Source organism: Filicampus tigris, chromosome 1 (assembly GCF_054856515.1).
Source record: "Filicampus tigris isolate MCC_2025a chromosome 1, RoL_Ftig_1.0, whole genome shotgun sequence".
Lineage (NCBI taxonomy): Eukaryota > Metazoa > Chordata > Actinopteri > Syngnathiformes > Syngnathidae > Filicampus > Filicampus tigris.
Window position 1 is genome coordinate 25,152,100 of NC_141217.1, and position 18,423 is coordinate 25,170,522.

At 39.7% G+C, this 18,423-nt stretch overlaps 1 protein-coding gene across 2 annotated transcripts in view; it reads left to right on the top strand.

The window, feature by feature from the left end:
* LOC147153372 (plexin-A1-like) overlaps positions 1-14,696 on the top strand; it is a 208,683-nt gene extending 193,987 nt beyond the window's left edge. For both annotated transcript variants that reach the window (XM_086028906.1, XM_086028914.1), the window contains exons 23-33: positions 337-495; positions 965-1,031; positions 4,160-4,306; positions 4,778-4,937; positions 5,514-5,617; positions 5,710-5,806; positions 7,611-7,801; positions 9,432-9,601; positions 9,827-10,039; positions 11,172-11,322; positions 12,322-14,696. In XM_086028906.1, coding sequence (XP_085885032.1) covers positions 337-495; positions 965-1,031; positions 4,160-4,306; positions 4,778-4,937; positions 5,514-5,617; positions 5,710-5,806; positions 7,611-7,801; positions 9,432-9,601; positions 9,827-10,039; positions 11,172-11,322; positions 12,322-12,417 — 1,555 coding nt within the window. In that variant the 3' untranslated portion in view covers positions 12,418-14,696. The remainder of the gene's footprint in view (positions 1-336; positions 496-964; positions 1,032-4,159; positions 4,307-4,777; positions 4,938-5,513; positions 5,618-5,709; positions 5,807-7,610; positions 7,802-9,431; positions 9,602-9,826; positions 10,040-11,171; positions 11,323-12,321) is intronic.
* The last annotated feature ends 3,727 nt before the right edge of the window (positions 14,697-18,423 follow it).

Sequence of the window (18,423 nt, forward strand, 5' to 3'; positions counted from 1 at the left end):
AGGACTTTTTGTCATTGTGGTCATGCTACTCCTTCAAATTTTTAAGCTACAGACTTGAGATGTTATAAGCATAATTAGGTTACTGTTGCAGTAATGGCCTGCTTTCAAGTACAGGAAAAGAAAGATCAAGTGAAAGGTTTAAAATGACACTGGATATACATTCCTATTTGAATAAAGTGTGAATTGGAAGCTTAATGTGTGTTGAAAAAACAAATTAACATGATAGGCAAAACCATGTGTTAAATGTTGTATACACTATTAAGCACACTAAGTTACCCTGTGTACGTGCTATCTAAATAAAGTTGCCTTGCCTTAAGACTCCAAATGTATTTCTAGGTCCTTTTCAATGCGGGACCGAGGGAATGTGGCGTCCTTGATCATGACGGCCCTGCAGGGTGAAATGGAGTATGCAACGGGAGTCCTGAAGCAGCTTTTGTCCGACCTGATTGACAGAAACCTGGAGAGTAAAAACCATCCCAAGCTGCTTCTCAGGAGGTGAGGAAGACAAACAGAAATTCCTCCAAAGCTCCATGAACTGGATAGGTGGTGAGAATGGAAGGACAAAAATAAGAATCTCCCTAAGTAAGGCCCGTGCAAAAAAAAAAAACGGATCTTGTGACTCAAAAAAGACTTCTGTCTGTTCCCCTTGAGGAAATCTCCTACCAATTGGATGTGTATTTTTTTTTCCAACCCGGCCGGACAAGTGACAGGTGTCAAAACTCTGCATCATCAGATAAATAATCGTTATTAATGTTCCACGTGCAGATGAACTGAATTTGTCTTCCATTTGCAGCTGCAGTTTTATATTTCTTAACACAGGCGATATACTGTTTGCCATTGTAGTGAACTTCATTTCTTCCTTTCACAGCCTTCTAAAAATAAGAAAGTAATGTATCTATTTCTTGCTTATGTAAATTGGGGTATTTATTTGGCTAATGTGTTGTGTTGGTTTTTTTTGTGACAGAACGGAGTCTGTTGCCGAAAAAATGCTGACCAATTGGTTTACATTCCTTTTGTATAAGTTCCTCAAGGTAAGGCCAACAACTTTAGTGTTTTTTTTGCAGTCTTAAAGATTGAAATTGTTGTACTTTTAGTTGTTTTCACTCTAATTTCACTCCAATAGCTTAAAGGCCATCATATTTTGCCGACTAGATCCGTAAAACATTCTCATATAATTTCGTTATTTTGTGCTCAGTGCCAATTGCAGTAAAAACTGTACGTTCATGAAGATTTCCTGCCTTGACTTTAGTTGGAATGAAAGTGTAATGTGTCCTCATGTGCCACTGTAATCCTAATCACATTATTGTGCCATAGTTCCCATGGATGCATAGTGAGCAAAAACAGCTTAATCCCTTTTGTGTGGAGAAACTCTGCATACAATTGCATGAAATAGAACAAGATACATTATTAAGAATATTTCAATTGTATGTAAACTGCATCCAAAATGTGCAGTGTGACCAAAATGGTACAATATGTATTGGTGCTGATGAATTACTGCAACCGGTTGTTAGCAACATCAGGGAACCGCTTTCACGCTTGAACTTGATAGAGCTGCAACCGTCATTAGATCCCCAAATCGTAAATGTCAGCGTACAACTTAATGAGGGCAGCATGTGCAGCAAAGGCAAATCATGTGACGGTGCATGCACGTGTTGCAAGGGGAAAGATGAAGGGACAACATTACAGTGATATGTGCACTTGCTTCTTCTCGTTAGCAGCTGCACTCATAATTGGCCAAGATGTTAACGAGGTTCTTTAAGCACATGACAGGAGGTAGTTAGGGAGTTGAGAGGTGACTGGCCAAAGAACAAGAAAGGAAGAGACAGAGACCTTTACATGTCCATCGCAGCTGGCGAACAGAAGGAGGCGTGACACTTAGGATGTCTTTTTTTAACCTTGTTTTTTGCACTAAGGCCCAGCCGCAAAGTTGTACTCATAAAATTTTTCAAAAGATCTCCGAAAGATGACGTTTTAAGAGGCAATTCAATGAATCAAACAGTTTTGTTTGCTACTAGTTATGTCTTAAATTCTATGGTGTTTCTCGTCTTCACTTGGAACTTTGTGTGTCCCCATGGTGGCTTACTTAATTAACAGTTGCACTCAATAAAGAAGCACTCAACGTATCTAAAATGCTTCCAATTAATGCGCAGGTGGCATTGACTCCGCAAAACACTCGGTGTAGTTGTGAATGCATATGGAATTCTTTGTGTGGTGCTGGATTCTAGGAAATGGGTCGCCGAGTCACACAGACAGATCATTGAGTTTGGTTTGGACAATTTTCAAATGTACAAAAATCAAGCGGATAGAGCTGGGTCAAAATTGTGTCGCAAAAACACAGCAAGAAAACAAACAAGAGGCAAGATGTTTTCAAAAACAGTTTGTAAAATAAATTGTTTGCGCACCAGGCCATTCGTGACCAGAGGTTCCAGCGTGTCTATTAGGAATCTAGGTCAGAACAGTCAAAAGGATTTGTTAGCACACACACAAAAAAGGTTCTGTGACCATGATATATACTCTCCTTGCTTGTGCTTTTGCATGTTTTTATTCCAAATAATTGATGACTAACGACAGAGTTGTTGAGTAATTTTGGATCATTAAAAGAAAGTGGGACTAAACCTAGATTTTTTAAATGATGGGGAAGAACTATTTACCTTTTTCAGTTCATGCTTGCAGTATACTCTTTAGCTTTAGCCGTATAAATCTGTCTATGGTCACTGTTTGAATAAAACGATAACAGCCCAGTTGCCATTTTTTCACGAGAATAAATAAAAACTGTTTCTAAAATTATATTATTAGACAGTTTTAGTATTCCACATTTTAAAGTGGTTACGAATGTTGACAGGAATGTCCGCACTCTGAAAGGGTGCATATGGGTTACATTAATAATGGCTGGCCTCTAATGAACAAACATCATCGATATTTGCAACGATGGAAAGTAAGCCACACTATTTCATCAAAGCATTGCACTGATATCTGAGGTTGAAATGAGCAGTGTTTAGTTCAATAGCTAACATAGCCAACTGATTTTGACCTGCATGCATCAATCAGGCATGTTTATAAAACAAAGTAACAATTTTCGTCACTTGATCGCTATTTGTAGATGTAGTCGTGTGTGTTTGATTTACACGCGGTTACAGTGCGTGGTAAAATTTGATAAGTCATCCTAATCGCGTAGCTACACTTCGAGGACAGAACATCCCTTAATGATCATATACTGTACATGATTTTCAAAAGACAGTGATGATACAGCGCTTTTCAAAGGGGAAGTCAACCCCCCCAAATTATTTGCAATAATATGTTCTGTGCGCCTTCATTAGTCTAACCACGTACGTCTGACTAATAGCGCATTTATGGAATATGAGTTAATCAGCAAAATCCACACAGAAGGGTACCCAGGTCACGGACGGAGGACGGACCAGCAAAAAAGGCTCAAGTGCCCAGCTCTGCAACTGTGATATCTTTTTCAGCCGACAGCAAGGGGCAAAATGGCCACGCCCTGAGATGGACAAAAATGAGTGGATTTTACTGCTTAACTCATATTCCACAAAGGCAATATTAATCAGAATGCCATGTTTTCATTCACCATGCACACACAAGTTATATGCGCAAAATGCTAACTAATTTCTCTCCGTTTGTTTGGATGTCACAGGCTTTTTTAACATACCATCTCTTCACCCATAACTGCACACTAATAACATGTAAAACAAATTCTGATGTGTGCCTTCACAGAATTGGTCACACATTTAGACCCACATTAAAATAACAAATGTGACTGTTATTCACAGCCAACAGCCAGCGTAAAATAGAAAGAGTTTTGATGGAACTCAAACTCACGGGATATTGAGGTCTGCTAAATGACATTGAGGTCACGTGATGCAGCCAGAAGACGGTTTGGTACCACACATGTAGAAAATTTAATTCCAAGCTTCTGGTGAAGAGAATCTTCCATTCGTGGTAATTGAAAGCAGATTTTTTGTTAAGCCAACAATGTGAAAGTCAAAGGTCAAACAACTTGTGATTCAGTAGTAATCAATGTACTTTACTTGCTGAAGGTTGCTTCCCTAACAAACTATGTTTTTTTTCCCTGACTATTGCTTTTGCAAGTTTAATTGTGCTATATATGAGGTACTCTCTTTATCTGTGTCCTCCCCTTGACCAGGAGTGTGCAGGCGAGCCTCTTTTCATGCTTCACTGTGCCATCAAGCAACAGATGGAGAAAGGACCGATAGACGCCATCACAGGAGAGGCTCGTTATTCTCTTAGCGAGGACAAGCTCATCAGGCAACAGATTGACTACAAAACGCTGGTCAGTAAACTTAATGTGCCTGTCTACTTTTGGCTTGAAACACCACCATTGGCGTAAAAATGGACAAATCAACAGCAGCAACATGGGAACAATCATTTCTTTATTTGACCGTTCATTTATAGTGGGGATAATTTGTTTTCTGTAATCTGGAGTCTTAAATGAAAATCTTATTCATCAAGTTTAATTTCACCTTCTTTTTTTAAATGTGTATTAAGAAAATATCTTTATTTGAGTTTTGTTCGCAAATAAACCAATGCAAAATGTAATTGTTTAAATTAACAATTCCATTTCTCATGAACGCCAGTGTCCTCGCTGGTCCACGAATGTTAGCACATGCTAAATTGAGTAATCCAAGGTTCACTTAGCGACCAAGACAATGTTGTCTCGCTCGCCCTCAAATCAAGCGATTGATTTTGAAGCTGTTATTTTATACACGTGACCGTTTCCACCCTCCTTTGTTTCATCTGCCAGACGTTGCACTGTGTGAACCCAGAGAACGAGAACGCCTCGGAGGTGACCGTTAAGTGTCTAAATTGCGACACCGTCACTCAGGTCAAAGAAAAGCTGCTCGATGCCGTCTATAAGGGCAGCCCCTACTCTCTCAGGCCCAAGGCTTCGGATATGGACTTGGGTAAGACACAAGAGCAAATTATGCACTTATTAATTGTACGAGCTGTGCACTGCTCATTGTTTTTCTCAAAAAGATCCCAAAGGTGATGCTGTGGATTTGTAATGATATGAAATCCAAGCAAGAAAATTGTCTCCTCTTCAATCTAATATCATGGCTTGGCCAAAGTCTGCTGATAATGCTTACTTACAGGGAACCCACTTTTCCCTTTGGATATAATAATGTAATAATTGAAACTTTGCTCTCAGAACCAATACAAACTGTTTATGCTGTATATTATATCTTTCCATTGCATGCATTTTGTGTATTTACTGTATATACCTGAAATATTCAGTTGTCTGTTAATGCACTTTTGCAGTTTTATTGTCAAATTTAAAATGTAAGCATTTATTACTTGTTCAATTCAAAGGGAACTTTAAATCGTTACAGCCTCGATGCACCATTTATGACATAATTGGCCTTGGAAATGCTAACTAAAGTTATTGTAATTGTCTTGAAAGATCCATAAAAACTTTGTCCTAACTCCATATTTTCTTCCATTTCCGCTGCAAAAAAACCCGTTATCCCCTCCATCTGAAGAATGGCGTCAAGGTCGGATTGCCCGAATTATTCTGCAGGATGAAGACGTCACAACAAAAATAGACAATGACTGGAAAAGACTCAACACTTTGGCTCACTATCAGGTACACCAGCATAAATATGGGCACAAAAATGCATAAATGCAGGTTTGCACTGAGGAGTAATAACATTTTGGTGGTTCCAATTTAATGTGTAGGTTACAGATGGCTCAGTGATCGCACTGGTGCCAAAGCAGAACTCAGCCTATAACATCTCCAACTCATCCACCTTCACCAAGAGCCTCAGCAGATACGGTAGTCGCCCTCTTATTGACTTGATCCCCATCTCTCCCTCCAACCCATCTCTCTTTGGCTGCCTCTGTTTATGATAGCTGCAATCATAGCCTCCATTCGTCTTTTTCCTCTCAGTCAATGGCAATCCTTTTTATCCAGCGCCATCACCTCAGGCCAAGGCTGTTTAATGGCTATTTCCAAGCAGTCTGTAAATGGGAGGCATAAAAGAAGACACCTCAATACCTGGCTGACAAAGAAGTGAAGGCGAGTGAGGATGAGTGGCAGGCACTGATGGACAGAAGCTCCACATCAATATGGTGTGAAAATGAAACTATTTAAAAGACACATAAAGGGCGAGATTACTATCTGGTAAAACTGAAAGCAAAGTTAAGTAGAGTAAGTACAGTTGATATTTAAGATCGGACTAGCACCCAAAATCCCGATCCGTTGTTCGTGTTTGTTGGCATTGGCGATTTGTGAATCAATTTGTATCTTTGCACTTTTCCGAAAAGCAGTGCTATGAGATTCAGTCTGACCCGAGTGCAAAAATTGAGATTCTATGCTCACTTTTCCGATCCCAATTCGAATCGCCAACGATTTGTGCACAGCCTTAGTAGCTATGATTCCTTATGTTCACATATGTTGCTGTGCCTTATATTTTTTCCGCCTAGTGAACTACAACTTAGTAGAAAACTCATCATTGTGCCGTGCAAGTCATATTTCTATCAGGAACATATTAAATTCAGTGAAAGCAGATTCTCTGGACAGTTGCGCTATCAGGATTGAGAGCGGCACTTTCTGCTGCAATCATTTTAACAGACAAGAACGTTGTGAGAAAAATAGGTCAATTATCTATTTTCATAATTTCATACCTTATCTCATTAGAGGGGAGGTTAATGATGATGTGTGAATAAGGGCAAGGCTGTTTTTCCCTGTATACAAAGACAACTCATCAGAATGACCTCCATAGTAGAAGTATGAACCATTCATGCAAATAATTAAGATCAATATGTCCCCCTATTTGGACTTCTTTATTACTCATGTAGTTCAGAACATAGTATCCCAGGGTTCACAGCGAGTCAAAATTTTCAACAATTTGTTAACCCCCAAAAAACACTGTTCAAAATATACCCTGACTGGCAGGCGTAATAATGTACACGTCTTGAGTATTTTCTATTTAATGGTGATGATGTGGAGGAGTTTATTTTATGTTCTGGATGTGTGTGAAGGGAGCGTTGGATAAATGTGTCTCGTGATGGGTTTGGAATTAAAGTCTGCTGACAGAAAGAACAACAGACACCACTCCAGCAAGCATCTATCTCTTTTTGAGCCTGTGCCCTGCTATTACTCTGTTTCGCCCCCCCGCCCCCCCCTACCCCTCTAACATAGATTTCTTTCTCATCTCCAGCATTCCCATTCATCCATCCCCATCCTTTTTCTCAGATACAGGGGCAGCAGCATCCTCTGCAGATCGTCATCTCTCCTGTGTGCACCTCACCTCTCCATTTCCGTCTCCCTCGCTATCTCTCTAAACAGAACAGTCGCAGATACGCATCTCCTTGCTTAGCGCTAATCAACTTTGACACCCTTGCCATGAATAATAAAACACACACAGAGGACAGACAATGAGGGAGGGAGAGTGCCATACTATAAAAAGAAGATGAAACGAAACCACTACGCTTTTTGGGTGGAGTTCAAGCTACCCATCAGGGAATAGTCATCTATTCTCTTTAAAACCTTTTATGAATAATGTGGGAAGTAGAATAATGAACTGGAATGAATGAAAGGTCCCTAATGTCCTTTGTACTTGCATTTGTGGTTCTAGAGAGCATGCTGAGAACAGCCAGCAGTCCAGACAGCCTTCGATCCCGAACACCCATGATCACGCCTGATCTGGAGAGTGGAACTAAATTGTGGCATCTGGTGAAGAACCACGATCATTCGGACCAAAGGGAGGGCGACCGGGGCAGCAAGATGGTGTCCGAAATCTACTTGACCAGGCTCTTGGCTACAAAAGTAAGAGACAGCAGAGCAAAGCAGGATTTTTGCAAACTTCATTTTGTTTTGGTTGTCTTCAAACAAACTCTGGTGCGATTCCTTTGCTCAAGTGAAACTGTGGGATTTGGCCCAGCTGTGGAAAAAGGAGGCTTCTGATTTATAGTATCCCCTGATGTATAGCTTATTTGGTGTTCATAAAAATAACATGAAAAACTGCAGCTTTACCGAAAAAATTACCCAGAGCCAAGACATAGCGTGCACGAACTGGCAAAAAACAACCACTTACCTCGCCTTAGCTGAGCACATGCTTTAGCTTAACACATGGTCAAAAGGTACAGGGCAATTCCATCTCATGCACCCACTTTCTTCACAACTGAGTATCTGAGCTGGTCTACCCAGTTTTCGGCTGATGTACAGTACAGCCTTTGAGGTCACCTGATTGCTTCTGTGACTATGTTTGGAATGAATTGTCATCGGAAGTCAGGGCTCCTCGGAACTGGCCGTGCCCTCAAGTAGCTTTTAGAATTGTTTAGCGGCATCTTAGCTTGCAAAAATACCACCAATAATTGCATGCATCATTATACAATATGTTGAAAACACCGTCCACTTCTGGTTGTGACTTATGAGAACCCTTTTTATAGGGAATCTTGTGATCGAGGTAGGAAAATCCAAAAAAGTGATCAAGGAGCAAACATATTCAAAACTTGACGAAAAAAGAAATGAAGGTTTTGTCCAGGACAAAGGACCAAACTATGTGTGTGACTGTATCCTATATATAGCCTAGAGCTAAATTTACAAATCAAGTGGCCCATATTTACTATCATGTGTACTTGCATTTACTGAGCACCCGAAACAAGCCCAATATAAAAACACATTACATTTCATGCTGTTTAGTTTACACTGGACTGCCGCTTCCCTCAGTGGGCTCAAAAGACAGTTAGCCTCAACAATAAATATGTAGCGGTCGGTACTGCTGCTAGTTTTTGCTGTGGTTTCGATCTAGCACAAATGTGTTTATGGGGAAAACTGTGTTTTGATGTTGTTGATCTGTAATCTGCTTAAATGCCCTGTCACATCTGGTTGTCATCATCAAAAACAGTATGATCTGAAAATATCCAATTATGCAATGTTTTTCATCGTACACTGCCATAAGAGATTGGGAACAAATTGGGCACCACAGGAGTAAAAATGGACTCGTGTCACTGGAACCATGTTGTGTAAATGCAGCCCAAAACACCACCAGTTAAAAGGCTTACTGATCAAATTACTTCCATCGTTGAAAAGTAGTATGATCTGCCTGAGCTAGTTAAAGGTTGAGGAAAAATGTCTCTGATCTTTTATATCATATCCTCAAAATTCTCATATTTTTATAGAATCACTTACCAATGTCTTTATTGTTTTCATGTTCAGATCAAATCTGCTGCATACAGCATGCATTAAAATGGCTTACATGTTACTGTGGTGCCCTTCAAGAGAAACAAAAAGTTGTGTTTAGGATGCTGCTACCAAAAATTTCACGAGATGTGATTTGTTGAGAGACTGAGGATTTGGTCATGGGCAATAAAACTTTATGACTCAGGCTCATCTCATCTTTATGCATTTATGGTTTTCATAGCTTATCAGAATTTTGACTCTTCTTCCTATTCAGGGGACATTACAGAAGTTTGTGGATGACCTTTTTGAAACCATCTTCAGCACGGCCCACAGAGGCAGCGCCTTGCCGCTGGCCATCAAGTACATGTTTGACTTCCTGGATGAGCAGGCAGATAAACACTCCATCACAGACTACGATGTACGACACACCTGGAAGAGCAACTGGTAAACATGTTGTTTACCACCCTTATTGCTTTTTTGCTTGCCCTATTCCTAAACCAGCAGCCATTTTCTGTCACGTGAAGTATACAAACAATATATATATAGAGAAAGAGAGAGAGAGAGAGAGAGAGAGAGAGAGAGAGAGAGAGAGAGAGAGAGAGAGAGAGAGAGAGAGAGAGAGAGAGAGAGATATGATTCAACTAAATGTTTTTTCTTGCTTTCTTGCAGCCTTCCTCTGAGGTTCTGGGTGAATGTGATCAAGAACCCCCAATTTGTATTTGACATCCAAAAGAACAGCATCACAGATGCCTGTCTGTCTGTGGTGGCCCAGACCTTCATGGACTCCTGTTCAACATCCGAACACAAACTGGGGAAAGACTCGCCATCCAACAAGCTCCTCTACGCTAAAGACATCCCCAATTACAAGAATTGGGTAGAGAGGTAAATCTTTAGTCGCATTCAGTCATGAAAGCTGCAATGTAAAAACCATATGCCGCCTGGTGACCAAATGCAGTTTTAGATATGGAGTTAAAGGTTGTGTGTGAGCTGTTGGACGGGAGAAAAATATTCCCCAAAGAGCTGGACTTGTTTGTTTGTGGAAGTGCAAACAGGTAGCTTGAAGTCAAAGCACAATGTCGGCAAGAATAAATGCAAAACAATTTTCTGCTTTCTTGCATCTTTTCAAATCAGCATCTTGCATCCTGGCTCATTAATATACAATATGCAAAGGGCCAATTCCCTCCGAATTTTTTTTTCTTGATCCTCCTCATCAAGCGGCGATGGAAACAACACAGGTGATAGGAGGATTTGTTGCAACTGTGACATTATTTACTGCTCACTGAAAACAGCCCCTGGTTCACCCTTCATCTTTTATTCAGCACCGAAATGTTACTCAGCTCCAGATAAGTTATGCACCACTGATGCTTGCTGTAGTTGCCTTTCATGGGTGAGTCTATTAATCTCTAAGTAGCTTTTCAAGGCTGCTTCCTCCTTAACTCCAGGCGAAACAGTGTGAAGCATTGTGCTGCTGGTTCCATTTTTTTAACACTACCAAGCCAACCAACTGATGCCCAGCTAGCATATTAACACTGTCTCTGGTTATAGATTTGAGGTGAATTACAGAATTATAATTTATAAGAGCATAAAACCATAAACACGCAGCCAAGGCATGCAGAAATGTGGTAAGATTTTACTGGCGAGGGTTAATTGGCTGTAGTTGAATTGTTTCTATCGCTGCAGTTAACCTCCGCCTGGACATGGTTGAAACACTCATTCCGCAAACAGCTATTGGTCCTAAGTCAGTATTTGGGTGTATTTTTAATGATGAGAATTAAAAAAAAAATTGTTTTTTTTTTAATCGTTGATATGGTCAGAATTGGACTAGTTGGTTCGAAAACAATGTTTTTCTCAATTGATCTCAAAAAGCTGCACGTCCCCTGTAAGCATCCAATCGCACTTCGACAACTAAAACATGACAAAGTTATTATTTTTTTCTTAAGCTCTCATGTCTTGAGCAAAACTAATACAAATGACCAAAACGAGTTCCTGACTGTGCTGAATACCCTCCCTTCAGGTATTACTCGGATATCTCCCGCATGCCAGCCATCAGCGATCAGGACATGAGTGCCTACCTAGCGGAGCAGTCCCGCCTGCACCTCAGCCAGTTCAACAGCATGTCCGCACTACACGAGATCTACTCTTACATCATCAAATACAAAGACGAGGTGAGGTTCCACTGTATTCAATTTTGATTAAAGACATTTGAATTTAATTTCTACATGGGCAAACTGTCTACTTAATTGTGCAATGCCTGTGAAAACAACACTTTACTAAACCTGCAGAGCTTCAGACACCGCATTTATCAGGTGAAAGGGACAATATTGAGACGCTCAAGGCTACATTTGACAGTACCGTTTTGCCAAGCGGTCCACAGTAGTTTTCCATGGTAAAGATTTTGTGTTTTTTTTAACGTTGCTTGAATCTCTCATGTGCTCTTTTGATTATCACTGTGTCGTTATTTCCTCTCCCGTGAGTCACCGCAGTTTGAGCACTCCACTTTTACTCGCCCCTCGCGGCTCGTGACGGACAGCTATATATATTCTCATCAACCTTTGATTTCCCCCACTTTATCGCCGTTTTGTGATGAAAAATGAGAAGTTGCAGCTTCCTCTTTATCTCCTTCCTTCCTCTTCATCCCCCTATTGAGGCCGTACACTGTAGTTGTGTTGGCTGCTTGCAGCTGGCTCCATTCAAACCATTTGCTCCCCTTCATTACAGTTTATTATCAAGATGAAGGTAGCTGCAAATCCCTAGTTATTAAGATGTGTTTAAGAGTATGTTACACACAATAGCTTGAATGTAGATGCAAAATGACGCGTATGCATCCCAAATCACCCTTATTCATCACACAAGCTGTTAGCATCAGTTTTAAATGGAATCTATAATCGGGAGCCTAAAATTAGCATGAGCTCATGACTTTATTTTGAGTATATATTCTATATTCTCTGAGCAAGTGGTGCTTTTAAATGGAGAAAAAGTAGCTGGGCAAAAGTATAGAAAAATGTGAAAGAAAACCTTTTCTCACGACGGCCCCATCTTCTGTGTCTAGTAGGGTAATACGACACTTCGTAGTACTGCATGTGTGATTCCTGTAGAAGAACACAACAAACCGATGAAGGTCAGATGATGACAATATTTTGTCTCTCGTCATCGTTTGGGTGCAGATCCTGTCAGCGTTGCAGAAAGATGAGCAGTCGCGAAGACAGCGGCTACGCGGCAAGTTGGAGCAGGTCATTGACACCATGGCATTGGCTAGCTGAGGGTTAAAGCGGCCACTCGGCTTGGGTCGCTGGGCAAGAAAGAAGCCTTCCTCTAGACAGCATTGTGCCCCCCGGACATGTGAAATCTGAGCTGGTCACTGTTTTCAACAGCAAAAGACAGGCAAAGGAAAACGACAAGGTCGTGAAGAGACAGCAAAGGCTGGAAATAATTGATTATGTTTTTATTTTATTTTATTTTTTACTGAGCTGCAAACCAAGCCTGGAACAACCAAATTGAGCTGATACTCCCAGAGGGCAGTGTTTGACTTTTATGGACTCAATCAGGACCAGGACCGAGGTGCAAATTCAACAGGCTTAAACTGTAAGACAAAAGTAACCAGGATACTTGATCCCAATTTGGGATTTTCCTTTCCTGTTGCCATTTTCCAGTGGGAGGTCATGCAGATCCAGTGTGACTCCTCATCAGGGTGGAAACTGAGGAGGAAGAACTTTTGTTGTGGGAAAACTTCCTCTGGCACTGATAAAAACTTCAAACCTACCAACAAGGACTCATTATAGTCAAAGTGTTTTATTTTTAAGTCTTAAAACCCTGCTTTTGGTTCATATGTCGCATTTGATTCCATCCCTACCGAACTGCCTCCTCTCCTTTAGTGCTGTGCCACTCGTGTTTCTGCTGAATTTGCACAACAAAGCTAAATCAAAACAGAGCAAAGGATATATGAACACATCTAAAGCTATATACGTGAATACAGACATTGTTGTTTGAATTGACGGAGATGTTTTGCATTTAATGTACAAATGATAGGTTTACAGGATTTGATATTTCAAAGTAGAAAATGTGAAGAAAAAAAAAAAAAACAATGAAAATTTGTTATGTGCCATGTTTTACTTTGAATGTTGTTTAGTGCAAAGAGATTTCTTTTCTTTAGATAAAATGTGTTATGAAATGTTGTCATGATAGTGAGACTTATAAAAATAGGTACCGGGAAAAATAGATATATGAATTGCAGAATTGTTCTATATTTCATTAGGTTTTCCATCCAAAAGCCAAATATGGTATTTTTGAGCCAACCAACTCTGAAAGAATCTAATTTGTTTTACTCAAGGATCCTGAAAAATAGTCGACAGAGCGCTCAAGCAGAAGGTCGTGATATAAGCTGTATTTGCTTTTTACACAGAACACAGCAAAGGCGGGATATTACACAGTGAGCCAACATCTCAGGTTTCCTCACTGAGATGCATCTGGTGTGATGTATATTAGAGCTCCGATATTGACAGTTGCTTTCAATACAACAGCAGCGGGACAAGTTAGAAACTCTACACATCTATTATTATCCCACATTCACTGTTTACACAGGCATCTGTTACTGCTTCCCAAGTCAGAATATTGGCGGAATGACTTGGATCCCCATTCTGTGTCCATGCCATTTAAACAGAATAGTGACAAAGAAATAGGTGGATGACACTCGACTTGAACAGGTTCTGTTAAAAGGAGCCATTGAATTTGGTGAAATGCTTGTCATAATGCAAACTACTGGACTAGTGTCACGGTCATTTAGGGTGAACTTTGGTGATTTTGGCCACGCCGTCTAAAGCTTCTGTGGTACATTTCAATTCAGTTCCTTATGGTATGCCTTTTATTGTGTTTACATTGTAATGGGTCTTACTCAAACCAGCCCAGATTTCAGTAAATCCTTTTATTTCTATTCCAATCTCCATGTGCTTTGTACATTCTAAATTTTATTTGATTTTATTTATTTTTGTATTTTTTGTCCATAATGAAGGCTTTGCTCTTACATCATTTTTGTGGTTTTATGAGGGTTAAAAAAAATTGGTTTTCTACTGTATTTCCCAATGAATTATCTGCTTGAGGCCTCTTCTCTGTAGAATTTAGTGGGATTTAAATCGAAAAATACGTGAATAGTGTAATTACTAGACAAGTGTTACTTTAAATGTTTTGAAAACCTGTTTCACTTGAAATATAGCTTTTCGTATCAAAATGTAGTGCAGCAGGTTGCTGAAAATTGTCCGGCTCAAACGTGATATACTTGTGTCCTACTAAATTTTGCTGAGAACGCATCTAGTTATTTCTTCTCAGAGAAATGTTTGCAAAAAAAGATAAAAGGGTAATCATTTATGTAAAGTCAGTCAATGTAAATCCTATGATTGTTTTGCTAAATAGAGCACAAGACCAGGCTGCATCAAAAACCATGTCCGATGAATTTTTGAACTAATGGAGAAATCCTCAGAATGTTTAACTTGATCAAAGGCACAGTTCTTAAAATGACTTTGAAGAAAATGAGAAATGCTGCAATGGATTTCTGTCCTTATTTCACAGTGCTTCTCCACATGTTTTTTTTTTTCCATCACTATGGCAAAGAAAAAAAGTCTCTATACAAAACAATGTTTGCAGATGAACCAGGAACCTCAAGCAAAGGGCTAGCCTACAAAATGTGGCGGTTCTCGTTCAAACTGTATTTTATTGTATCAGTTAACTTTTCTCCTGTTCAAAACCCCAGACTGTCAGAGATTGAGGTAGAAGAGATAAAACTGGGACTTTTCTATCTTTGTAAACGTGCATTATTGGGAGATAGGTGCCTTTGGAGTACATTGGTGAACATAAGAACCCTTTAGATTTTCCAATCACACTTTTCTCATTTACTCATTAGGGTTATGGAAAACACAAAAAGCTAGACTCATCTTTGGGGTTGTCCAATCATCTCATGTTCATAAATCAGGCTGGTCACAAGTTTTTGTCCTTACTCTAACTTTTGGAGTTTTAACATTAGGAGTACGAGAGCAGTCATTTTGACTGTTTTCAAACTTTGATTTGTTATTATACTCTGCGTATATAGATATAAGATGCTCCTGGCCTCTTGACTTAATTCGGTGTATATTTCATTCCCATGGTGCAATTTCATGGTATTAAACAGTATAAAAATAGTTACGAGTAGGGATGTAACGATTAATCGAAAATCGAGTTGATTAATTTCGTCTAGAAAATGATGTCTTGAAAGTTTTTTTCATTCCAGGTGCATAGCACATTTTGAATGTGTAGATCAAATTGTGTTTTTACGCTAAACATCACTGTGTTTTGCGTTTGTGGATGGCTGCAGAAACACACTATTGCATAGAGACAACCAAGATTGCAATTTTTAAAAAAAATCGATTTGAATCGAAAATCGGGAACTGAAAATTGAAAATAGAATCGGAGCTTGAGTGAATCTTTACATCCGTAGTTATGAGCCGTTACTCCTTTAATTACGGCGTCCCAGTCAATTTGACGCTCTACTCAATCCCGCGCTGGGGCGGTGCTGCCGGGTTTCTATAGCTACCAACGGTTGCATCGAAAAAAACTGCTGCTCACCATAATTGATAAAAAAAAAAACCATAACATCTTATAGAGTAGAGGAGGTGTTACATCTGCTTCAAAATATTGACGAATCTGAGGATGAATTGCTCGACTAACACACAGCGAGTCCAAGTAAAAAAGTCTCCTTGGCTCGGAGGAGGAGGAGCCGTGTCGCGTGTGGTAAAATAGGCTATTAGATGTGATAGTCATGACGTTGTAGGTAGCGCATATTATAAAATAATGACCCTATGCGGTGCTTTTTTACATAATTCATTCCCTCATGGAAGAAAAGAGAGTAGGACATTATTTACATTAAAAGATAATCACAACAGAAGTGTAATGAACAAAATACCTTTATTAGACACTTGAGCGGCGAGTAATAATTTTACTTGATGACAGGAATTGTAATGAATTGTAATTCAGAAGAAGGGACATTCCCTTGAAGACAATAATGTCCACATTCTGGACAGAGAGGACCACTGGTTGAGGTATCAAAGAAGCTAGAAAGGCCCTCCCTCAGACGAGGAGGTTTCCACGGTCAGTTTGTATCAATGTTCTAAGATCTCGCCCCCAAAGATGACTCCATGGATAATGTGGCCACTGACAAACCGTTTTTCCACCCGCAAGTTGGTGTGCAAAAGGGTCATTCATCAGTCACATCTGGCAACAACAACCCCCACGTGACCAGTCCCAGTAGACATGTTCACGAGAGATTATAAAATGGAAACTCCAAAAGTACGTTTTAGAATGAAAGAAGCCTTTTGCATTAAAGATAAAATGTTTTCATCACTAAATGCCTGTATAGTTACCTCAATTCAATTTTTGCAGATTACCATGACAATGACGAAACGAGAATCAACACAGATTTATTATTTCTGCTACCTTGATGAAATATATTGGATGATCTGCCCAATTCAATTTACCTTAATAGGATGATTCTGGTGATTCTTCTAAAGACATGTAATAATGCTCACATCTTAGAAATGTAATAGCACAATAGGGTACAGTTAACACCAGCTGAACCTGGTATGGTTTGAATGGTAAACCCTGATTTGGTTTGTGTTTCAAGCACAGCGTGTAAAAGTTGTGATGGTAATATCAGTGACATAAATAGTGAGAAGAAGACGCCATTCAGTAAAGGACAGGGCTGAAAGGCATCCAGCATGCGTATTCTCTCTTTTCTTCCAGGTTGGCCCAGTGATCCAGTGGTAAGCACATCGGCCTCACAGTTCTCTGCTGGGAGGTTCAAAGCCGGGCTCTGGCCTTCCTGTGTAGAATTTGGAGGTTCTCCCCAATGCTTGCGTGTTTTTGGGTTTTTTTTCCCTGGGTACTCTGGCTTTGTCACATTCCAAAAACATGCTTCTTAGGTTAACTGACTCAAAATTGTCTTTAGCTGTGAGTGTGAATGGTATTCGTCGTTGTTGTTATTTTTACATGTGCCCAGAGGAACTACTTTGGAGGCCACAGTGACTTTTAATTTTCCATTCAGTTGCATCTATGATGTGAGCTCGTTCGCACGGACAAAAGATATGATGAATGGAGAAAGAATATTTGGAGTGTACGGTCAACCTACAGCAGGTACGTAGAACCATGTGCTGTGCCTCTGAGCCTCAGCCTATATTGACCATACCAAGGGTAGTTCTGGAGGATTACTTCTAGAAGAAATATTTGTCAAATTTATTGTAAAATCTGATTCTTAGGAAGGAAAGACCAGAGTATTTTATTGAAGCCGATAAGCTTTCCGATAACAGACTTAACTCAGTTGCTTTTTAGTGTCTATAAAACCTTTAACACATCCTTCATTCAGTGCATAGACAAAGTGGAATCTCATTTTTCTGAGAGATATTGGTCAACCCCCCGATGTATCTTGCCTTCTTAATTTTAATACAAGTGTAACAATGATATTTTAAAAGAATTTGAAACGCTTCTAGACGATTACATTCCCACTCTGAGATTGCACCCTCACTTGTGTGGAGAGACATTTCACCTTTTCTTCATCTGCTGCCTTCATTTTGATTCAATAACATTATTGAGATGGAACAAAGGATTTGACTGATGTCACTTTAAGACAAAAAAAAAAGAAGAGATGCACAGAAACATAAAGATTCTAATATCTGATCAAATATGATACCTTTTCAGGAGTTTCCGACTCAATAAGCTGCTGTTTCGCACCCGTGTAAATACCCACATCTGGTTCTATTATGCAGATTTATTATGTCTAAATACACATTCATCAAGGAGAGATTAGATGTGTTTTGGTAAATATTAACTCATCTGGATGTTTTTATCTCCATCCTCCCATCCCTGCTGTGCACTTCCGTCAGAGGCTGTGGCTTTTTTTGAAAAGCTATGAAAAAGTTGAAGGTTTCTCAAGTGCATTTCGTTCCAAAAACGGCACACAATGTGAGACTTTTATCATGTGCTGTAATATATTCTGGCGCAGGAAGGTACTGCTTTGCGTTTGATTTCTCGCCTGTTTTGCCCACAGTGATGTTAATGTGGTCACTGAAGAAGATTAGACCGAAGATGATAACTTTGATGTGTCCACACTTTGCTGTCAAAAATTCCTCCCTGCAGTGTGTTTAGCTCCGTTTTAAGAGCCGAGTTCTCAATTTGGTGTCAGTTTACTTTACATCACTGTCAAATAGTCTTCTGACCTGTCGCACTAACAAACGCACAAGTCCCACAACAAG